The sequence below is a fragment of the Hemiscyllium ocellatum genome, chromosome 12 (genome assembly GCF_020745735.1).
Source record: "Hemiscyllium ocellatum isolate sHemOce1 chromosome 12, sHemOce1.pat.X.cur, whole genome shotgun sequence".
Classification (NCBI taxonomy): domain Eukaryota; kingdom Metazoa; phylum Chordata; class Chondrichthyes; order Orectolobiformes; family Hemiscylliidae; genus Hemiscyllium; species Hemiscyllium ocellatum.
This window is the reverse complement of record NC_083412.1, coordinates 67,343,448-67,366,920: the sequence shown is the minus strand read 5'-3', so window position 1 is coordinate 67,366,920 and position 23,473 is coordinate 67,343,448. Positions and strand designations below refer to the sequence as shown.

General features: G+C 38.3%; 1 protein-coding gene across 1 annotated transcript in view; it reads right to left on the bottom strand.

The window, feature by feature from the left end:
* Positions 1–23,473, bottom strand: part of cblb (Cbl proto-oncogene B, E3 ubiquitin protein ligase) — a 203,837-nt gene that overhangs the window by 70,274 nt on the left and 110,090 nt on the right. The window contains exons 3-4 of the mRNA XM_060833637.1: positions 15,888–16,044; positions 7,560–7,681 (exon numbers count right to left, since the gene is read on the bottom strand). Coding sequence (XP_060689620.1) covers positions 7,560–7,681; positions 15,888–16,044 — 279 coding nt within the window. The remainder of the gene's footprint in view (positions 1–7,559; positions 7,682–15,887; positions 16,045–23,473) is intronic.

Sequence of the window (23,473 nt, the reverse complement as noted above, 5' to 3'; positions counted from 1 at the left end):
TCTTATAAAGTAATTTGACAGCTTTGACATGTAAAGTATCCAAATAAACTTCCAATAAGAATTAATCAACAGAAATCAGAGTAGTATGAAATTACATTCAAATTACAGAACAATCCGATTAAATGCCCAAGACAAAATCATGGAGATGTAATAAGGCACTTGAAGGTTCAGTATTGAGTTGTTGCAAGTGCATATTAGTTATACTTTTTATTTGCAGATAATGTTGTATGTTACATTGCTTATTAAATCTGTGACCTAAGGATGGATCTTAAAATATCAATGAAAATGACCACATCTGTATTAACAACACGGCAACCGAAATGTAACAATCAACAATGACTACAGTAGCAGACTTCAGGAAGGCATGTGCAGAGTGATAAAACAGACAAACACACAGCATATCAAATTTAATGTCGGAAAGAGGTGATATATTCTGGTAGGAGAAATTAGTTTAGACAGTATCAAGAAACTGGTGCAATTTTGAAAATGTGTAATTACACCAGGCCAACTGTAGTTTCCTTACAATCATCTTAAATCTGCTCATTACGACAGTGAGTACTGTGCCATATCCTAACAGCATGTAAGGTCATGACTATAGAAATGTAAGTCTTTATTATCATTCAACAATAATTTTAGACAGAAAGCAAATTTGATTCTTCTTTCTTTCTTACTTGAATGAATACAAATTGAACAATTTCAATAAAACAACACTGAAGGTTTTTTTTTCCCAGAATGTCAATTCTATCAATGATCATTGAAATTAAGCAACTGCATGAGATTTTTAGAAACATGGTCCACAGCACATGACGACTCAGGGCTGATCACAATAATGAAACATCTTGTACAAACATAGATATAGAAAAATGCAGAAGTTGCTGTCCTGATAAGGAATACTATATTCCTGACTGAAAGGTTGAATATTATAATTGTAAAGGTGAAGATTAAAATGGACAGGAGTAATGATGGTTGCAGTAAATCATTAACAGATAACTGTTACAGACCTGCAACTTAAAGTGAGAAAGGCAGCAAACAAAAAGGACAACAGATCATGGTAACCTGTTAATCACAGAAGATTATACATTTCTAAAGGTCAAATACAAAGTACAGGGACATAGAATCATAAAATTCCTAGTGTGGAAACAGGCCATTTGGCCCTACAAGGATAATCACACAGGCAGTGAAGAATGAATCTAGCAACACTGCACTTGTATGATTATTGCCAAAATAGAAATTTGAGTCTTCCATTAGTTAAAAAAATTAGAAGTTGCAAATCTTATAGCTTCTAGAAACTCCGATTAGTGCTTTGTGAGATTATTTCCATTGATATTAAGGAGACATTAAAAATTGATTTCTCAGAAGTGATACAATGGCAAACCAACAGCAACCATTTTGACAGCAGAAAAGATTTACAAGGATATTCCGGAACTGGAAGGTTTGAGCTATACGGAGAGGGTGAATAGGCTGGGGACTATTTTTTCCCCTGGAGCATCAAAGACTGAGGGGTGACCTTAAGGTGCTTTATAAAATCATGAGGGTCTTGGATAGGGTGAAGAGCGATAGCCTTTTTCTAGGGTGGGGGTGGGAGTCCAAAACTAGAGGGTATAGGTTTAAGCTGAGAGGTGAAAAATTTAAAAAGGACCTGAGGGGTAACCTTTTCAGGCAGAGGGTGGTGCATGTATGGAATGAGCTGCCAGAGGAAGTGGTAGAGGCTGATACAATAACAATGTTTAAAAGGCATCTGAATGCATATATGAATAGGAGAGGTTTAGAGGGATATGGGTCAAATGCTGACAAATGGAATTCGTCAGATTGGAATGTCTTGTTGGTGCGCAAAGTTTGAACTGATGGGTATGCTTGCATACTATATGACTCTATATGTTCACTTAAAATTACTACAATTGAAAATTTTGGAAGCCTCACCTGAGATGTGATGCAGTTTAGAAGAAGTAACAAGACAAAGAAGTACTCAATAAATGTCAGGACATTAGAAAGCTCAGTCGAAGACATCGATCTTGGGATGCATGTCCACTCATCCCTGAAGGCAGCAGGACAAGTTTATAGGGTGGTTAAGAAGGCATATCGAGTAGTTAAGAAGGGCAGTTGCAGTTATCTGTTCTGGCATGGATTATAACAGCAGGGAGATTAGGTTGGAGCTGTTAAAGAAAATTCTGGTTTGACCAGAGATGGAGTACTGTGTGCAGTTGTGATCATCAGACTATAGAAGGGTGAGAAACTAGAATACATTGCCTGGGATGGCAATAGAGGCAGAAACCTCACAACCTTTAAAAAGGAACATGGATGAGCATTTGAAACATAATAATCAAGGCAATAGGCCAAATTCTGGAAAGTGGGATTAGTGTATATAAACCATATGTGCTGTGTGACTCTCTCTGTGAAGAGCGAAATAGCGATTTAGATCTGAAACTTTAGCACAACATAATTTCTCTGTGCATGGATGCTGCTCGACTTGCTGAGTGTTTGTATTTTTATTTCAGATCTCCAATGTCTGCAGTATTTTGTTTTTGCTCATGTATGTTTTCTGGTTAGCTGACTGACACCAGCAACACCAGTGATTCAGCAACTAGTTTCAGCAGCATTAACACCATTCCGAAAGATTAACTATCCAAGGCTTCATTGAGCTAGCAGCACTACTGCCAAAGAATGCGAGGTTTCTCAAATATTGCACTCATAAAAGTATGCAGATTACTTGCACGATTGCATCTAAAACATTGATTAAATGAATCACACTCAAGAACCTCTTACAAAAATGAAGAGCACAAGCAATCTTTCTTATTGTCATGTGCTGCCACTCTCACATAAAGACAATTTCTACTCTCAAATTTGGGGGAAAAATGTTAGAGTTATATTATTAGGTATGTAGTGTATCAGAAGCAGAAGATATGTGTCTCAGATCAACGAATATGGTAAAGGAAAGTAATATATAATACCATGACCTTGAATAATAATATCAAGTCAATATGAAATTATGTGGTTTCTGTACGTTTTTAAACTTTTTTTTAAATTAAAAACTATTAAACTCTAAATAAAAAAAGTTACTGAATTAAAAGAGAACGACAATCCTCATATGGATCATTTTGTTCCCTCGAGTTTAATTACAAAAATAATAAAAGTAGATTTAAAAGTCAACCCTATACTCTAACCAACGCACATTTTACGAAGGCATATTCATCTCAAGTACCATTATAAAACAAACAACTAAGTGATCTAAAGCACAATTAATTCTAAAATTAGTCCATTCATCAGGAAGGATTTCTAATTGTACAAAGTGCATTCAACACAACTTCGAAAAAAAAAGCTACACAGATTTATAGTGGATCTGAACATTTCTTTGTTTCTATAAAATACTTCATAAATTAATCCTTTATCAGTACAAAGAATAATATGGATGAATTTTAAAATTATTCAATAAAAAGGATCAAAAGCTCAGAATATAACCAGAGACTCCTTCCACTTTAGTTTAAAATGTTGATTTGACCCCCTCACTAGACTCAAAGTAGAACGCTAATTCAGAGATGTACAATTTATATTTAGACTTTTTAAAATGAGTAATAAACACTTCCACTGAATACAGTGCAGTTCAACTATTTGGAACACTATTATTAAGTATTACTTCAATTACTATTCAATCACACCTGTTTTCTGTCACAAATGTCTGAAAAGACCATAAGCAAAATTTTGATTAGGTAAACATAAATAAACACTGGATCCAACATCTGCAATATTCACCAAATCAAAGTAGAAAAAAAAATTGAGGAAATGATTAATTGATGTTGAAGTTCTGAGACAATAACTTAAATGTAATTTAAACCATTATTAAGGAAGTTCATGAGAACATGCCCTTATCATGATTTGGAGATACCGGTGTTGGACTGGGGTGTACAAAGATTAAAATCACACAACACCAGGTTATAGTCCAACAAGTTTAATTGGAAGCACACTAGCTTTGGGAGCGACGCTCCTTCATCAGGTGATAGTGGAGGGCTCAATCCTAACACAGAATTTATAGCAAAAATTTACAGTGTGATGTAACTGAAATTATATATTGAAAAATTGATTGTCTGTTAAGCCTTTCATCTGTTAGAATACAGTGATAGTTTCACTTCTTTCATGCGTAAATCACAAAACCTTTTTTTAAAAAGTTGCATTCTCGGATTAGCTGTTAACAATGATGATAGCTAGACAATATGTTGAAGGTGTTGGCCCCCTGCATTCGCTGTCTATGCCATGATGTTTAGATTAATTCTAATCTAAAAAGTGAAATAACGGAGTTTTACGTAAATTCATGCAGTTTTTGAGCTGAGTTCTACATGAATGCATGCAGTTTTTGAGCAAAGAACAATGTCACCCTGCAAGTACAAATTCACCCCACAAAATATTTGTGTGCACATGGGTGTGTGTGTGCGCGCGTGTGTGTTGGAGTTTGAGAGTGTGAGAAAGTGTGTGTGTGTGTGTGTGCGCGCGCAGAGTGTCTGCAATCTGTGAGGGGGCACATGTGAGAGTGTGGGAGTGTGTGTCTGTACCCGTGTGTGTGTGTGTGTGTGTGTGTGTGTGTGTGTGTATATAGGAGTACCTGTGTGTGTGTATAGTGCAATGGTGGTCACCTGTAATGTGACATGAACCCATGGTCCTGGTTGAGGCCCTCCCTATGGGTACCGAATTTAGCTATCATGTCACATTACAGGTGACCACCATTGCACTATACACACACACACACACACACACACACACACACACAGATAATCCTACACACACTCCTATACACACATACACATGGACACACATACACACAGACACCCACACACACCCTTACAGACGCACATGCCACACTCTCACATGCAACCCCTCACAGACTTAAGACACTCTGCACTCACCCCACACACACACACACACACACAAACCCTAACCCAGACAGACACACAATGACCCACATGCACACCTATATTTTGTGGGGTGAATTTGTACTTGCAGGGTTACATTGTATTTTGCTCAAAAACTGCATGCATTCATGTATAACTCCGTAATCTCACTTTGTGGATTAGAATCAATCTAACCATCATGGCATAGACAGAGAACATAGGGGGCCAACACTTTCAACATATTGTCTAGCTATCACCATTGTTAACAGCTCACCTGAGAATGCAACTTTTTAAAAAAAGGTTTTGTGATTTACACATGAAAGAAGTGAAACTATCACTGTATTCTAACAGATGAAAGGCTTAACAGACAATCATTTTTCAATGTATAAGTTCAGTTACATCACACTGTAAATTTTTGCCATAAATTCTGTGTGTTAGGATTGAGCCCTCCACAATCACCTGATGAAGGAGCGTCACTCCAAAAGCTACTGTGCTTCCAATTAAACCTGTTGGACTATAACCTGGTGTTGTGCGATTTTTAACTTTGCTCTTATCAGAGCTTTTCAAAAATCTCTTGCCCATCCTTTCCTACAGGCCTAGATTCAAGCATAACATTTTCATGGATATGATCAGCACCTTATTATCATGCCAAAATTAACCATTTTTCATATGTAAGCAGCAACAGGATATTTGATTGTGAGGCATTTCAGCTCCTCTTGAACCTGTCATCAAGCAGCACATGCTTCCTTGACACAGAAGGACTTTAACACAAATATCAAGCAAAACTTGGGAGTATGGTTCAGAACTGAGATTGTCCTGATTCACTAACTTGAAAATGGCAATGTGCTTATGGTAGCATTCAATTTAAAAATAAATTATCTTGATATCTACCAGTATATCTTGCTGTTGACTTCAGAAAGTGATGCAGTGAAACTGTTTTCTGTGGTGGAATGATCCAGAAAGAAAGGACAGAACTTTAAACTTAGAGGTTTAATATTTAGGAGTGAAATTAGGAAGCACTTTTCAACAAAGGCCAAAGAAACTCTAAAATGGCTACAGATGCTGGGTCATCTCAAATTTTTCAAAAAGTGAATTGATAAACTTTTATTAAATAATGATTTTAAAAAATCACAGACTCAGTGGCCTCACTTTTCCCCATATCGTTGCAAAGTCTCTTTTATGCAAACATACATCAAAGCTGTTCATTGGTGCACTGAACGAATACCCAAAAACCTATCCAGATGTATACCAGTCTGTTACACAAGTTAGATAATTTGAACCACATTGTATTGAAAACTAAACGGAGGGTAGTAATTACCTAGATTGCTTAAAATATGAGTTATATTGCTTACTCTTACTAAACTGTTAAGAGGAGAAAGTGAGGACTGCAGATGCTGGAGATCAGAGCTGAAAAATGTGTTGCTGGAAAAGCGCAGGAGGTCAGGCAGCATCAAAGGAGCAGGAGAATCGACGTTTCGGGCATAAGCAGGAATCCTGAAGAAGGGCTTATGCCCGAAACGTCAATTCTCCTGCTACTTTGATGCTGCCTGACCTGCTGCGCTTTTCCAGCAACACATTTTTAAACTGTTAAGAGTTCAACCCACTTGGCATCAAACATGAATGTTGAGTTATTTTAAAATGTGTAGAGCTAAGAGATAAATGAATATAGTGTGAACATAGCAGAATACTGATGAAAGTCTTCTAAACACAAACACCTCAGTTGGGCCCTGAAATTATACTACATGAATGCAAGAGGAAATTGATGTAGTGTTCACAGGCCATACTTGGTCAGACAAGTTAAATTGAAGCCAATAATTCTCACATTTCAGCAAAGTAAGTTTACCAAATCAAATTCTTATTATGGCCTGGCTTATTTTTTTAGAAACAAGGCAAACTTAGCCAAAGGCAATCTAAACAGCACGTTAGACCAAAATAAACAGCCAGGTGCAAAGAAAAGCATTGAATGCCAGAATATCACAAGCCTTCCAAATTGCAACATCAGGTGTATAACTGCTTGGCATATGCACCACAAGCAATATGATATACATACCTTATATAAAACAAAAGAACAGCTGAAAATTTTAAATTTTGCACAATTCCAGTTAACATGATAGATGGAGAAATTATCCAATCAATATATTTTCGTAAATAATACAAGAATCAACTTCTTATAATCAGTTGAAGGTAGCAACACATTTAATTGTGCAGATTTTTATAAAGTTATGTTCATGCATAAGAATTCAGGAAAAAGACAATTTATCCCATTAAATTTAAACCACAGAGTAAATTAGTTTTTAGAGTAGTGGAATAGCAATCAAGAGATTGTGAGACCAAATTCAACAGTGGTAAATTGTGAAATTTAATTCAACAAATCTGGTCATTTTTAAGCTGGCATTAGAAAAATGGCCCGCATTTCAAGCCTACAATTCAAAAACAAAACCGCTTAAGAATAAAAATAAACTTGATGCAAGGATCTGATCTGCAAACACAGGACTAGGATAGCTACATGGAACAAATAACACCTTTTCCAGCTCAGTTGTGGGTCAGGAGGAGCAGCTGTTTAATCCCTGATACATCAAGTAAGCAAGCCCACCCAAAAAATATAACTTCCTTTGATACGCTCCTTGATCCACAATCCCTAATCGAAAACTCTGTTTAATATCAAATCTGTTTGGTTCTGACCTGCCAGGTTTGTTGATGTATTTTTGGAGCCGAGCCTTCACTTCATCGTAGGTGAGAAAAGCCATGTAGCCAGGGTGGGTCACCGCCAAGAAATTCCAATTCCGTAAGATGGAGGTCCAAGGCTAACAATGAAAAAAAGTTAACTTGCTCCCATAAATATACAAGCAAATGATTTGGCTTTTAGAGAAAGTAGAGAAAAAAGACTAAATAAACACTACATTTTTAACAGGCACCAACTTCTAAACTATTGGAAATCTACTGTAAATAAATCAAAGAAGGGTGGTGCAGTGTAGCTGTCAATTTCTTGCAACGTTGTATTCTGTCAGCAATAGCGAGGGTGCCCACAGGTCATTTGTGTCACTTAAATGACCAATTATGGGCACCTTCCAGCCGTTGGCAGTATATTACCAGGTGGTGACATCTTCCACTTCAAGAAATCACCTAGTTAAACTTGACAGCATCCCTACTGGCTCAGTTCAGGAGCAGTGTGGCCTTATTAATTATGCACCAAATGTTGGAAGGTACCTCCAGTGGCACTGGTCAGTCTGGACAACACCACCACCCCTTCAACAATCACCCTGCACATAAGATCACTTGACAATTTAGCAGATGGTCAGGGACAACCTTATCTCAGTTTTCTAACCTGACAACAAATCAATAAAGCCAATCATTCATGATAATTCGGAATTTGTGTGTCCTTGTGGCTACCTGTGCAATAACTAGAAAAAAAAATTACATCTCTGTTCAGTCAAATAAAACACTTCATAACTTTTTAAACAAAGTTCTCAAATCTTCCACTGGACAAAGCTCAAATATTTAAATTTCTCCATTTAACTATTGTTTCTCACTCCTGGCTGTGTCCTAATACAGTTCCCAAAATTTCAGTGCGCTTTCTATAATTGGATATGCAAAACCACATTCATTATACTAAGGAATATTTTGGGCAAAAGTATCATATAAGCATGTACTCTGTTTCACTCCGTCACTATTTAGGGAACCCAGTTAGAATCTAATTAGGAACAACTAAATTTTGATTGCAAACTTAATTGTCCTTCCTTTTTATTTTGTTTTGCCTCCTCTGCACCATATTCCTCTATTACCTTTTCAAAATTCATTTGTGGAATCTGGGCATTGCTGGCTGACTAACACTTTTTGCTTGTCCTCAGCTGCCCCTGAAAAGGTAGTGGTGAGCTGCCTTCTTGAACCACTGTGGTCCATGTGCTGTAGGTGGACCCATAATGCCCTTAGGGAGGGAATTCTAGAATTTTGATCCAGCAGTGAAGGAACTGCGATAGATTTCCATGTCAGGATGGTGAACGGCTTGGAGGGGAACTTACGGCTGTCAGTGTTCCCAGGTATCTACTGCCTTCTAAATGGAAGTGGTTGTGGGTCTGGAAGGTGCAATTTAAGGATTTTCAGCGAATTTCTGCAAGGCACGCTGTGGATAGTACACTCTGCTGCTACTAAGCATCAGTGGCGCAGGAAATGAATGTTTGTGGATGTGGTGCCAATCAAGCAGCCTACTTGGTCCTGGGTGGTGTCACATTTCTTGAGTTTTGTTGGAACTACACTCATCCAGGCAAGTTAGGAATATTGCATCACACTCCTAACTTGTGCCTTGTAGATGATGGAAAGGCTTTGCAGAGTCTGGAGTGTGTTACAACATTCTTAGTCTCTGGCTTGCCCTCGTTGCCAATATTTATGTGGCAAGTCCAATTGAGTTTGTCACAATGCTGGTTTGGTACAAGTTTACTTTGCCCGTGAGGTTTTCGTTTTCAAGAGAAGGGTAATTAGCCAGGCTCCATGGAGCCTGAAGCTTGAATGGTTCATTGAGGCCTTGTTGTTTACTCTAACAGATAGTGCTGCAGGCCTGCAGCAATGAAACGTCTTTTGGAAACTGGTATAGTCAAGGAGGCATGGCCAACTCTCTGGGAGTTGAGTAGAGTAAGAGTCACAGGGGAAACTGGAAGCCTTCTCCTGGTCTTTCTGCCATTATGATTTTGAAATGTAAGCTGCCTGTGCCATTGTTTGTGTTTGTGCTGAGATGTGTGTGTGTGGAACCATTGCAAGTATTTTTGGAACAGCATCATTAAGTGAGATTTAGACAGGATAAGTTATCTGGTATTCTGTTTTCTGTTCTTTGGGTTTTGGTCCGTAATTTTGTAAATAAATTTTGTTTGCTTAAAACCTGGCAATCAACCCAGCTAATTTACTCTGGGAATATCCACAAATGTGGAGAGATGATGATGTGAAGGAATTTAAGCAAGACAAATATTTTAAGTTCAAGGTCAAGAAAAACATAGAAAGGCATGGAGAACTTGACATTGTCACAGGTCATTGAGGGTAGGGTGATCTGCAAGTGTGATTTTATGCAAGCACAGGGCGACATGGTGGCTCAGTGATTAGCACTGCTGCCTCACAGCACCAGGATCCCAGGCTGGATTCCAGCCTTGGGTGCCTGTCTGTCTGTCTGTGTGGAGTTTGCACATTCTCCCTGTGTCTGCGTGGGTTTCCTCTGGGTGCTCTGGTTTCCTCCCACAGTCCAAAGATGTGCAGGTCAGGTGAATTGGCCATGCTAAATTGCCCCTAGTGTTAGGTGCATTAGTTAGAGGGAAATGGGTCTGGGTGGGTTGCTCTTCAGAGGGTCGATGTGAACCTGTTGGGCTGAAGGGCTTGTTTCCACACTGTAGGGAATCTAATCTTATCTAATCTATATACCTAGTTAAACAAATAGCAAAGTAACAGTCTGGGTTACCTGTTTAAAAATGTTTTGATGTCCATAACATATTGGGAGCTCTTTGCAGGATCTAAACAGCAGGTGGTAGGTGGTAGTGTCTTTTATTTTGGGTGATGATTTGGTTGGTTTAAATAGCGTTCAGATAGAAATGGCTCTTTCAGTCATCAAAGTGTGTCTGGAGGCAGAAGAAGCAACCTTGGGGGTTTTACACAGGCAAATAAGACCAAGCTGCCTGAATTATTAAATAAGCTGGGGTCGAATTTACCTCCTAATGTGAGGAAAGAGGAGATGATTTCAGTAGTAGCTAAATATTTAAAATTTGCTGGAAACACCATCAGTATCTGTAAAGATGGCAAAAATTCAATGGCAAATGATGCAGCTTGAGTTAGAGGTGAGAAAGAAAGGGCAGCATAAATGGAACAGTTTGAGTTATGATTAAAGTCAGAAGCCAGAGGGAAAGAACATGCTACTCTACTGTAGCTGAAAAGTTCATGGAGACTCAAGCAAGTGAAGCATTACAGAAGTCGTATTTGAGAATCTTCCCTGATTGTGTCGTAACAAGGTTACAGAGTCACCAGTTGAAGGAGGAGAGATCAAAGGGTACAGATAAGGAAGCTTAAGTAGCATTAGCAGAGACTGTATTCGATCAGTTACTTGGGACAAACCAAGAGCAAATAAACGTTCATGTAAATATCTTTACCTCTGCAAAACTCATTGAGTTACAGCAGAAAGATGAAAATTTGAAACAGCTGTATCAAAAGGCATATGCAGAAAAAGAGCCTGAACGTATCCCTGTGTGTTATTACCTGAAAAATGATGTCTGAACGAGGGAATGGAGACCATCACATATTCAAGCAGAGGAGAAATTATATTGCCTGTGGATTATAGAAAGGTGGTGTTGCGACTGGCACGTGAGGTCATTTAGGAGTGAGGCTAAAATACAAAGACATTTTTACTGGCCTGGACTGCACAAGGACATAGTTGAATTTTGCCAGGTATGTCATACATGTCAGGTAATTGGAAAGCGACAGGCAGTAATAAAACCTGCACCTTTAATACGTATTCTAGCATTTGCAAGACCATTTACAAGAGTCTTAATGGATTATGCAGGTCCCCTACCCTAAACAAAAAGTGGGAATGAGTACTTGTTAAAATGAGTGAATATATCGATGAGATTTCCAGAGGCCGTTCCATTATGCAATACCACAGCTAAAAGAATTGTAGAGGAATTACTCAAATATTTCATTAGATATGGACTAACAATATAGATATAGCCAGGTCAAGGGTCAAACTTCACATCCAAACTATTCAAGGAAGTTTAAATTAGATTAGATTCTCTACAGTGTGGAAACAAGCCCTTCGGCCCAACCAGTCCACACTGACCCTCCGAAAAGTAACCCACCCAGACCCTTTTCCCTCTGACTAATGCACCTAACACGATGGGCAATTTAGCAAGGCCAATTCACCTGACATGCACATTTTTGGACTGTGGGAGGAAACCGGAGCACCCGGAGGAAACCCATGCAGATACAGCGAGAACTTGCAAACTCCACACTGACAGTCACCCGAGGAATTGAACCTGGGATCCTGGTGCTGTGAGGCTGCAGTGCTAATCACTGAGCCATCGTGCTGCCCTATTATGGACAGCTTAGGCATAAAACAATTCAAATCTACTGTGTACCATCCAGAATTGCAGGGAACACTAGAAAGATGGTATAAAACACTAAAGACCATGTTGAGGGTTTTTAGTCCGTATTATACAGATGATTGGGATAACACAATTGCATTTGTACTTTTTGCGATCAGGGATGCACCAAATGAATTGACCAAATTCATTCCATTTGAATTAGTTTTTGGGGATGAAGTGAGAGGACCATTAAAATTGATTAAGGAGAAACTAGTAAGTCAGAATTCAGAGACCACACATTTGGATTATGTGTCAAATTTTAGAGAATAATTAAATAGAGCTGGGGAACTCGCTAGACAGCATTTAAAAGTATTGCAGCATGGACTGAAACAGGAAGCGGATAAGAAATAAAAAATTCACAATTTTGCTATCGGGGATAAGGTATTAATGTTACTTCCGGGAATAGGTGAACCTTTAAAAGCAAGGTTTAGTGGTCCTTATCAAGTTGAAAGGAGATTGAGGGAGATGAACTACTTGATAAGAACTCCAGACAAGAAGAAATCTCTCAGAGTGTGTCATGTGAATAAGCTCAAAAGGTATTTTGATAGGGAAGGAAAGCAACAGGAGATGTCAATGATTACAGCACAAAAGGAAGAACCAAGTTCAGAGGATTCTGAATCGGACATTCCACAAATTAAATTGGACAATGATGAAGTTGTCAAAAATTGGGATAAATTAAGTTATCTTCCTGAAAAAAACTGAAATGACCTGAAAGAGTTATTACTATCAAATGGGGAGATATGTGGAAATAAACTGTGAAGTACTAACCTAATTGCGCATGATGTAGATATAGAAGATGCTGTTCCGATTAAGCAACATCCTTATAGGCATAACACTCTACAGATGGCACGGTTCAGAAGGAGATAGAACGCAAGCTCCAAGATGGCAAAATCGAATTGAGTTACAATGACTGGAGCTCACCCATTGTCATGGTACCAAAGCCAAATGGTACCCAATGGTTGTGTGGGGACTATCGCAAAGTCAATGCAGTTACTAAGACTGATGCTTACCCAATTCCACGGTTGGAAGACAATGTTGAAAAAAGTAGGACAGGCAACTTACATTTCTAAGTTGGACTTGCTCAGAGGCTACTGGCAGGTACCTCTGTCAGAAAGAGCAAAGGCAATTTCAGCTTTCGTAACGCCAAACGGACTGTATCAGTTTAAAGTTATGGCATTTGTTATGAAAAAATGTCCGGCCACATTTCAGAAACTAACTAAGAAGGTCATTGCCGGATTACCCAACAGTGTGGTGTATATTGACGACCTGATGATTTTTAGTCACTCATAGAAGGAACATTTACAGCATTTATCGGACTGGTTTGATCGACTTCGGAAGGCAGGCTTGGTGGTGAACTGAGCTAAAAGTGAATTTGCCAAAGCCCAAAGTCACCTTCCTGGGCCATTTTACTGGACGTCAACAAATAGTCCCACGGGATGCAAAAACGAAAGTGATTGGGACATTTCGCACACCACCAACAAAAAAAAACTGTACTGCAGTTCCTGGGATTGAGTGGATTTTATCGAACATTTGTGCAGAATTTTAGCCGTGTGGCAGCTCCACTCACTGAATTGTTGAAGAAAGGCAAGAAGCTTCTGTGGACAGCAGACTGTCAGAAGGCATTTGACAGCTTGAAAACGGTGTTAACCACTGCCCCAGTATTAGCCACACCTGATTACACAAAGCCTTTCAAGATCGAAAGGTGACTTTTCTTTTTTAGGGTGTTGAAAAATGAAGCCACCTTTAGATATCAATGGTACCTTTTTTTTAAAAAAAGGGGGAGGTGTCACAATGTTGGTCTGGTAAAAGGTTACTTTGCCCTTGATTTTTTTCAGAGAAGTGGTAATTGGTCAGGCTCCATTGTGTCTTAAGTTTGAATGGTTCACTGGGGCCTTGTTGTTTACCCTAATAGATAGTGCTCCAGGCCAAAAGCTTGGAAGGTCTTTTGAAAACTGGTACTGTCAAGAAGACATGGCCAATTCTCTAGTTGGGCAGTTAATTCAGTTCAGGAGTGAGCTGAGTCAGTCACAGGGGAAACTGGAAGCCTCTTTCTGTCCTTCTGCCATTATGACTTTGAACTGTAAATTGCCTGTGCCATTGTTTACTGTTTGTGCGAAGAGTTGTGTGTATTGGGACTATTGAGAGTATTTTCAGAACAGCTTCATTAAGTCGGGTTTAGAAAGGTTCAGTTCTGTTCTCTGCCCTTTGGGTTTCATTCTGCAATTTTGTAAATAAGTTTTGTTTGTTTATAACCTGGCAGTAGACCCAGCTAATTTAATCCGGGATTATCTAATATACAGCTAGCTAAATAAATAGCAAAATTATGGTCTGGGCTATCAACTTAAAAATGTTTGGAGAGGTCTGGCGTAGTCCACAACAAGTTTCTGATCAATAGTAACCGTCAGGATGTGGATACTGGGGGATTCAGAGATGATAACCCCATTGAGTATCAAGGAGCTGTGGTTAGATTGTTTTTATATTAGTGATGGTCATTGCCTGGCAGTTGTGTGGCACAGATGTTACTTGCAACCTGTCAGCCCAAGCCTAGATATTGTCTAGATCTTTTTGTCTTTGAACTTGGACTGCTTCAGTAACTATGGAGTTGTGGATGATGTTGAATAATTGCAATCATCGGCAAGCATCTCTACTTCTGACCTTATGATGAAGGGGAGGTCTTTTATAAACCAGCTGAAGATGGTGGGACTAGGTCACTACTCTGAGGAACTCTTGCCATACCCAGTTTCTTAACCAATGGTAAAGCAGATCTCAATACAACTATTGGTATTCAATATTTTCCATCAGAAATTTGTAACTTCTTAAATAACAGCAGTCCAGGGTTAGCACATCCACTCATCCAACTGGAAGAATAATTACTGCTGGCACCCAAAAGGAACTCTGTCTACTTACAGGCATGTCCACAAAGTTTTGTGAATTTACCTCCAAAATATGTTAACTAAAATGTGCTACATTGATACAATCCATAGTTTAAGATGCCTTATTGCCCCACCCTAGAACTATTACATTTGTTACTTAATATAAGGACAGAACTGGACACAATATTTTACCATATAAATGGGAACCTGCTACCTGAACACATTTACATGGAAGCCTGCACCATGACAAAAATATCATTTTAGTTTAAACTATTGGAACTGGATCATACATACCATTCAGAATGTTTTGTTTTTACAGCCACACAGTTGCTTAGCAATATACATTATTAACAGTATCAAACAATGCATCTAAATAACTGGTCGCTAAATACAGAACTTCCATCCTGTCGTGTAACACAATATTCCACTAAGTAGCATCACATTTTTGTAAGAGGATCAGTGTTTTACAGTGCTTTATTACTTATGCATTTTTAAAAGAAAACAACATACTATCAGAATCTGTATTGCTTCCCACCATTTCAAACAGGATTTCCAAGAAACTGAGGAGCAGCCAGAAAAGTTCTTTCTTTAAAGCAAAACAGCAACCAAAAATATTGCCAACAACATACAATACACTGATGATGCATTTTTTTGTTACTGTTTATCAGGAAATTGTAACACAAAGTTTTCACTACCTCCTGCAACAGACCATTCAGAGAACAGTGGGACAAAGAATAGGTTAGAAAACAAATGAATTTACAATAATCTATTAAAAATCTTGTGGAAGCTGGGTCTGTTCAATCAAATCTTTGTTCAGAACATTGTTTTTGCATGTGCACTGACATAATATAAGATGCATGTTACACATCTTCAATGGCTCTATATTTCAAAGAAAGCTCCTCCTCTCTGATATGCGCATCAAAATGCTTCACAGATTAGTTCAACTGTTGCCCTCCCAATTTAAAATAAACTTAATAACATACAAAATCTATTTTCATCTTCAGATAATCATCTTGTAATCATTTACTCACCTGAAATAGCCTGGTGAAGATATCAAATTCAAAGATTGAAATGTAATCATTGCACGTCAAGTCGATTGTAGACTTCAGAGCCATGGCTTCCAAACCAGAGCTGATAGAATGAACTTCATGAAGGCACTGTCTAAAGACTTTCCATGGCACAATAGTCCTGAAAAAGAGAGATTAATAATACAAACTATTTCTTTTATCAATGAGGTAATGGTTTATTAAAAGAAGTGCACAATTATTTACATAACAAACAGTTCTATGTTACCAGATAGCTCCAATCATATTTTTTTCTGAGTATACTATTTCTCCTTCCAAAGAACATGGCTCCTTAACCAAAATTACTCTTATTCAAATTCTAATCTAGAAAACAAGCGAAATATTACATGAAATGTTGGGCCCTGATTTGCCTTTCAAATGCACTTTGAAACTGCACAGTTTTGAGGAAATACACATCAATACTGCGAGTGTTACCTGTCCAGGCTATGACACTTAACATTATGTGTTTGCTCAAAAGGTACCAATTTCTATACAACAAAACATTATTAGCTTGCTGTAATATACAGTCAAATATATTAAGCTGCTGCTGGTATTGTGAAGCATAATTACACCATCCTTATAAAAACTGGAATTGACAGCTGCGATAACCAGTACAACATTTTATGATGGTTTAAAAATGTAACACATAAATAAAATCAAGTTCATAACTGCATGAGAGTCTTGGGCACTCAAATAGAGTTGCCTTTCTGTAGTTTCTCAAGTACACCCTCACCATCCATTACAAATGTACTTAGTGATTTGAAGTAACCATTGCGGTTTCAAATTGGACAATTCAAGGAAAAGAACTTTCTACTGTACATCTTTTACAATAAACAAAGGATTACAAAAGATCTTGTTTGAAAGTCTTGCATTTCTAACTTAAGTGTAAAGAAAGCCCTACTCCTATCCAACCTTGACAATATTATTTCAAATGCATTGTACTATATTAACTTTCCATTTTGACCAAAATTATTTCCATACTCAGCAATGGAGTGCTATCTAGTTGGAAAAAACAACTGCAGATGTTGGAACAAAAGCAGAAATTGCTGGAAAGATACAATCAGTCTGGCAGCATCTGTGGAGGGAAAGCAGAGTTAACATTTTCAGTGGCTCTTCTGAAAAACTGAGGACCCTTCAGCTTGCTCTGTTCTAAAGAGGATTTTCCTTTTCAATTACCAACAGTAAACAATTGTGAAAGTATGCAATTGTGTGAACAAAATGACAATCAAAATAAATGCTCAAACATTTTGCACACTTTTCAGCAAAATCACAGAAAAAATTTGGTTAATTAAATCATGCACACTTAAATCTGAAGCAAGGAAAATAAACACACTGTTTTTCCTCGGAGCACACAGGGCAGTTCTGTTAAACCTACGAGCTAACCACTAAATTTTCATTTAATCTCACTTCAAGTCAATTCATACTGACAAATAACTAGTGAAGTTAAATTATCTGATCAAAAAGATGAAAAATGAAACTAATGCATGCTCCAATATAACAAATTAGGGAAGTCAAAAAGTTTAGAAAAACTCTCGTTACTGGTGACAAATTTTGTAACAAATGAAATTAAAATCAACACTGTTCAGTCTCCTTTCTTTTCAAACCACAAACCACAATTGTGACCACCTTGTTGTCCACTAATCATACAAAAGGATACAAATTTGGTAATTCAGGAGCATTGGACTGCGGGAAACAACAAATAATTGAGGTAGAATCAATTGTGAAATGCTGATTAACATGTCTGACTCCATTAAATAATCTCAATTTTGTCCTTGAACTAAATAGTGCTCTTCAAGTTATTTAGTAACTCTCTCAGAAATCTTAACTGATTCACTTCCATGACATTAAAAACCTCCCATTCAATTAACTGCTTGTTTAATTTTATAAAAAGACTCTCCATAATTTTGACCTCCACAATACATTCTTCCTGACGGACTTCACATTTTGGGCACAGTACCTACCCTGTATTAGAACCAAGGTAATTAAAATGGGCAAAGGAAAAACAAGGGATGGTTGATAAGCAGTAGAAAACAAAGTGAATAAGTATAGAATTAGAAGAATGAAAATAAAAATGCAGAAGTTAATATGGAATTGAAATAAGTAAGAAAATGTGCAAAGTTTTTAAAAAAACATGAATATTTCTGGCTCAATTTTAATACTGCATAAGTGAATCAGGTTTCAGCAAATTAAAATCTTGGCTGTAATTTTGTTGCTTCTAAAAACAAGAGGTCAAACTTGAAAGCTTGTTTTTACACATTACCAGGAGCACAGACTTGGAATGCACTTAAAATTTCATTTTTTTAAAAATGTACAGGAACCACATGAGGAAAATGACAATGTACCATACCTCTTCAGTACTCTCAATCTATCAGATACAACACCAGATGCTTCATAAACAGGAAACCACTCAGCCCCATGCTGAAACACCACATCAGACGAAACACACACGAACTGACGTCTTTCATACAGCAAGTGAAAAGGTTACATCTTTAAGAAATCGCTGCTATACAAAATGATTGGATTCTACAATATTCTTGATATAAAGCTCCAGTAGTAGATTCTACGAGTATCAAGGAAATGCATTGGACATCATTTAGCCATGTTGTCTCAGGTGCAGACGAACAGAGGTACATGCTAACTCAAAAGGTCACTATGTACTTACAATACAACCTTTCTGATGTTCAGTCCTACTACTACTACATTTCTGATTTAGTGAACATAATTATAGGTATTTGGTAACTGATTATGAACAAAAGTACTCTTTTCCCAGATCATGTCAAAATCATAAGTTTAAACACTTTCACAATTGCTGTTGATACTGGCAACACAAAGCCAACTAGTGCATTAACTACACAGTAATAGAGAGCAGACAGACTGTTACTAAAAACTGTACTTCCTAAATTTTGCAAAACACTAATCCCCATGTGAACTCTATTTATATTATACATCTTAACTGCCACAATGTTTATAATAATTCAGCAAATATTTTAATGTTCCACCAAATGGGCGGAACAGTGGCATAGTGGTGAGCACTGCTGCCTCACAGCGCCAGAGACCCAGGTTCAATTCCCGCCTCAGTTTGCACATTCTCCTCGTGTCTGCGTGGGTTTCCTCTGGGTGCTCCGGTTTCCTCCCACAGTCCAAAAACGTGCAGGTTACGTGAATTGGCCATGCTAAATTGCCCGTCGTGTTAGGTGAAGGGGTAAATGTAGGGGGGTGGATTGCTCTTCAGAGGGTCGGTGTGGACTTGTTGGGCCGGAGGACCTGTTTCCACACTGTAGGTAATCCAATCTAATCAAACACAAACTTACAAACAACATTGACATCAATATTATTACAGATATCTCACCCTATTTCTTTAGGGAATGCAAAATTTGTACACAATTAAGAACAGTGTATCACAATTTTTTTGAGGGTGCAAATGTTTGAAGATGTGAAAAAATATTAGTATTGTCTACTGTCTATAAGTCTTCATTTTACTTTTGAAAAACAGTGAACTGTACTTATTAACTTGAAAAACTCATTGCCTTACTTGAACACAAGCTGGTAATATATATCATCAGCCTCAGTTGGATTACAAAGTCACTGTTTCTAAAATAGCAAGTCTTTGATGGTTCAGAACCACAAATGTATATGAGTCATGTTCATTATGGCAAATAGGCTGGCACCATTGTATAACCAAGAAAGAAAACACGCTCTACCGAGGGTTCAAACCTATACATGAGAAGCACAGAGAAAATAATTTGTCAATTTTGGAGATCCGTTCAGCTGCAAATGCAGCAACTATTATCTTTGTGAGATGACAAAAATATGCTTTGACATTGCAAGTATCATATTATATTCTATACAAAAAAAAGTACACTAGTGAGATCTAAACATCTGAAGTTATAGAACAAATTAGTTCAGTTAAACAGCTGAAAAGTTAAATATTTCTTTAAAAGACTGCACATCATTTTCGAGAATTCATAACATTCAGCCACTCTGAACTGAGAGAAGAGTGCCTCAACCAAAAATGCCCACAGTAACGGTATGTAAAGTATGACATTTTTTTTAAGCGTTCTGTACAGCATTGTTTTTCAAGCCAAAAAGAAAACCATAACAGAATTTTCTCCAATAACACTGTGTGGGGTATTTACCTTATATTTTGCAAACAAAGGCCTTAAGTCTTCAAATTTAACTTTCCTTGGATTACCATTCAGGGGTAAAAGAAGAGAGTTAACATAATTTGCAACAAATCGATTCATTGTAATGCAGCCAAGGAAATGTTTATCACAAACGATGTTCCAGATTGTTCAAGATCTCCACAATCATATTTAGAGACAAAAAAAAACTGCAGATGCTGGAATCCAAACTAAACAAGCAGGAGGCTGGAAGAACACTGAAGCCAGGCAACATCAGATGGTGGAGAAGTTGACATTTTGGTTATAATCCTTCTTCAGGAATCCCTGAAATGTCGACTCCTCCACCACCTAATGCTGCCTGGTTTGCTATGTTCTTCCAGCTTCCTCCTTGTCTATTCCACAATCTTATGGCAATCTTCACTGAATTATAGCCCAGACTTCCAGCAAGTGCTTTTGCATTATAAATGCATGCCACTTTCAAACTAAACCAGAAAGGAAATTGAAGTTACTGCTCGTGTCTATTCAAAAGTCATCTCATTCTTTCAGGATGCCTACGGTCCTCGCACAATACCACAAAGCATACAGCCTGCGTAAGTCACCCCAATCTGCCCCTCTTCTGGATAGTTAAAATTATTGCTCATGATAATAATCTCATCGAATGCAGCAGTGCAAAGGACATTTTCTGCCACCCTAGGGAAAACATAACCCCTACAAAGCAGGAATTTAAGCAAGATGTTTAGCATCCAGGATTCAATCAGCACTGATTGATCTGCTATATCTCTGGTATACACGAATGCCCTTGAAAACTGAGGTTCAAGTCACGTGAAGGTAGCCACGTAACTTGCATAACTCAATACTGATGCTCTGGCCAAGAAACTGAACATGACATTGTTGGGGTGCAAAGAAAACAACTTACGATACTTTCTCTCTCATTAATTGTAAGTTAATGTTTTGCAGGTATAAAGCAAGCATAATTTAAGCATCAAGCCAGCTCCTGGGACACTAGCGCACATGCTGCTAACTCAGAAATCTGGCTGGATTATACCAAGCTCTGAACACTGCATGTATGCATTCAGTGGCCCCTTGAACCAGAGCCCAGCAATGATTGCAAACTCAACAGCTTGGGCACCTTGGCTGTTTGAGTTCCTGCTGAACAGGACAAATTGTATTGCTTTCTTGTAAAGGCCATCACTGAATGAGATTTATTTTTTATGTCTGACAGAACAGAATCACCACTTAATGTCTTGACAAAAACTCATCACCTTCAACTAACTTGATTGAGAGTTTTGAAGAAGTGACAGTGAAGACCAATGAAGGCAGAGCAGTGGACATTTTCCACAGAGGAACCTCGATTACCCGAATATCAATTATCCGAATTTCGGATGATCTGAAGATTAGATTAGATTCCCTACAGTGTGGAAGTAGGCCCTTCAGCCCAACCAGTCCACACCACACCTCTGAAGAGCAATCCACCCAGATCCATTTCCCTCTAACTAATGCACCTAACACTACAGGCAATTTAGCACGGCCAATTCACATGACCTGCACATCTTTGGACTGTGGGAGGAAACCGGAGCACACAGGGAGAATGTGCATACTCCACACAGACAATTGCCTGAGGCTGGAATCGAACCTGGGACCCTGATGCCATGAGGCAGCAGTACTAACCACTGAGCCATCATGCCGCCCCTAAGATGATTAAGGTTCCACAAAAACGTTACGTCAAAGAGGTAAGTGTATTCGATTTACCTGTACTGATGAACGTGTGAAAACACTGGCAAAAACAAAGAAACACAAGCACCTCAAGCATCAGCAACTAGATTTTTTTTTTAGGTAAGGGTTAGTTTTGCAAAAGGATGTATAACTAAGTGTTTTACAGTTTTCCCGTCACTTTACTGGGTCGTTCATGAAAAAAATGGCTGAGAAAGTAGTCACGTGTGCAAGGCGATGTTTCTGTCTAACTATCGCAACACAGCTTGGAAACTGATAAATGCTCTTGCCATTGTAGATGCTGTTCTGGATCTTTTTAAATGCTGGGATTTCAGATAAAGTATTTATATGATGGTAAGAGTTCTTCTCAGTTTAACCTGCAATCGGCAGAATGCAAAGATTAGTTTGTTTAAATAGCAGACTCATTAAAATTATACATTTAAACAAATTCTCCGGTAGAGCACAGCATTAGATCAGTGTGGCTTCCTTTGTTTGAGACAAATATCAATTATCCGAACAAAACAGTGCCCACCCCACCCATCTCGTTCGGATAATCGAGGTTCCTCTGTATATGAACTTCAGCAAGGAGTTCATTTAGGTTCCACGTGGGAGATTGATTAGCCAGGTTCGATCACATGGAAGCCAGGGAGAGCTATCCATTTAGATACAAAATTGTCTTGAAGGTAGGAGACAGAGGATGTGGTAGAGGGATGATTTTTAGACTGGAGGCCTGTGACCAGCAACGTGCCACAATGTGCTGGGTTCACTGCTTTTTATCATTTATATAAATGATATGGATGTGAATATAGAAGGAATGTTTAGTAAGTTTGCTGATGACACCAACATTTAGAGGTGCAGTGGACAGTGAAGAAAGTTATGTGACTACTACAGAACCTTGATCAGATGGGCCAGCTGGCTGAGGAGGGGCAGATGGAGTTTAATTTAGATAATTCTAAGGTGTATCATTTTGATAAGGCAAATCAGGGCAGGTCTTCCACACTTAATGATAGAGTCATGGGGAGTGTGGTGAACAAAGAGACCTTGGGGTGCAGACTCATAGTTCCTTAAAGGCAGAGTCACAAGGTTAGTGAAGAAAGCGTTTGGTGCACTTACCTTTATTGGTTATTGCTTCGAGTAAAGGAGTTGGGATGTCACATTATGGCTGGACAGGACATTAGTCAGGCCTCTTTTGAAATACTGCGTGCAATTCTGGTCTCCCTGCTATAGGAAAGACGCTGTGAAACTTGAAAGGGTTTAGAAAAGATTTACAAGGAGGGATTGAGGGTTTGAGCAATAGGAACAGTTTATTAGGCTGGGGCTATTTTCCCTGCAGTGTCGGAGGTTGAGGGTTGACCTTACAAAATCATGAAGAGTATGGATAGGGTCAATAGCTAAGGTCTTTTTCCCCTGGGTGGGAGAGTCCAAAGCTAGAGGGCACCAGTTGAAGATGAGGGGAAAGATTTAAAAAGGGACCTATAGGTCAATTTTTCCACATATCGGGGGGTGCATATCTGGAATGAGCTGCCAGAGGAAGTGGTGGAGGCTGGTAAAATTACAACATTTAAAAGGTATCTGAATGGGTATATGAATACGAAGAGTTCAGAGGAATACAGGCCAAATGCTGACAAATGGGATTAGATTAACTTAGAATATTTGGTTGGCATAGACAAGTTGAATCAAAGGGCCTATTTCTATGCTGTACAATTCTATGATTGTATAACA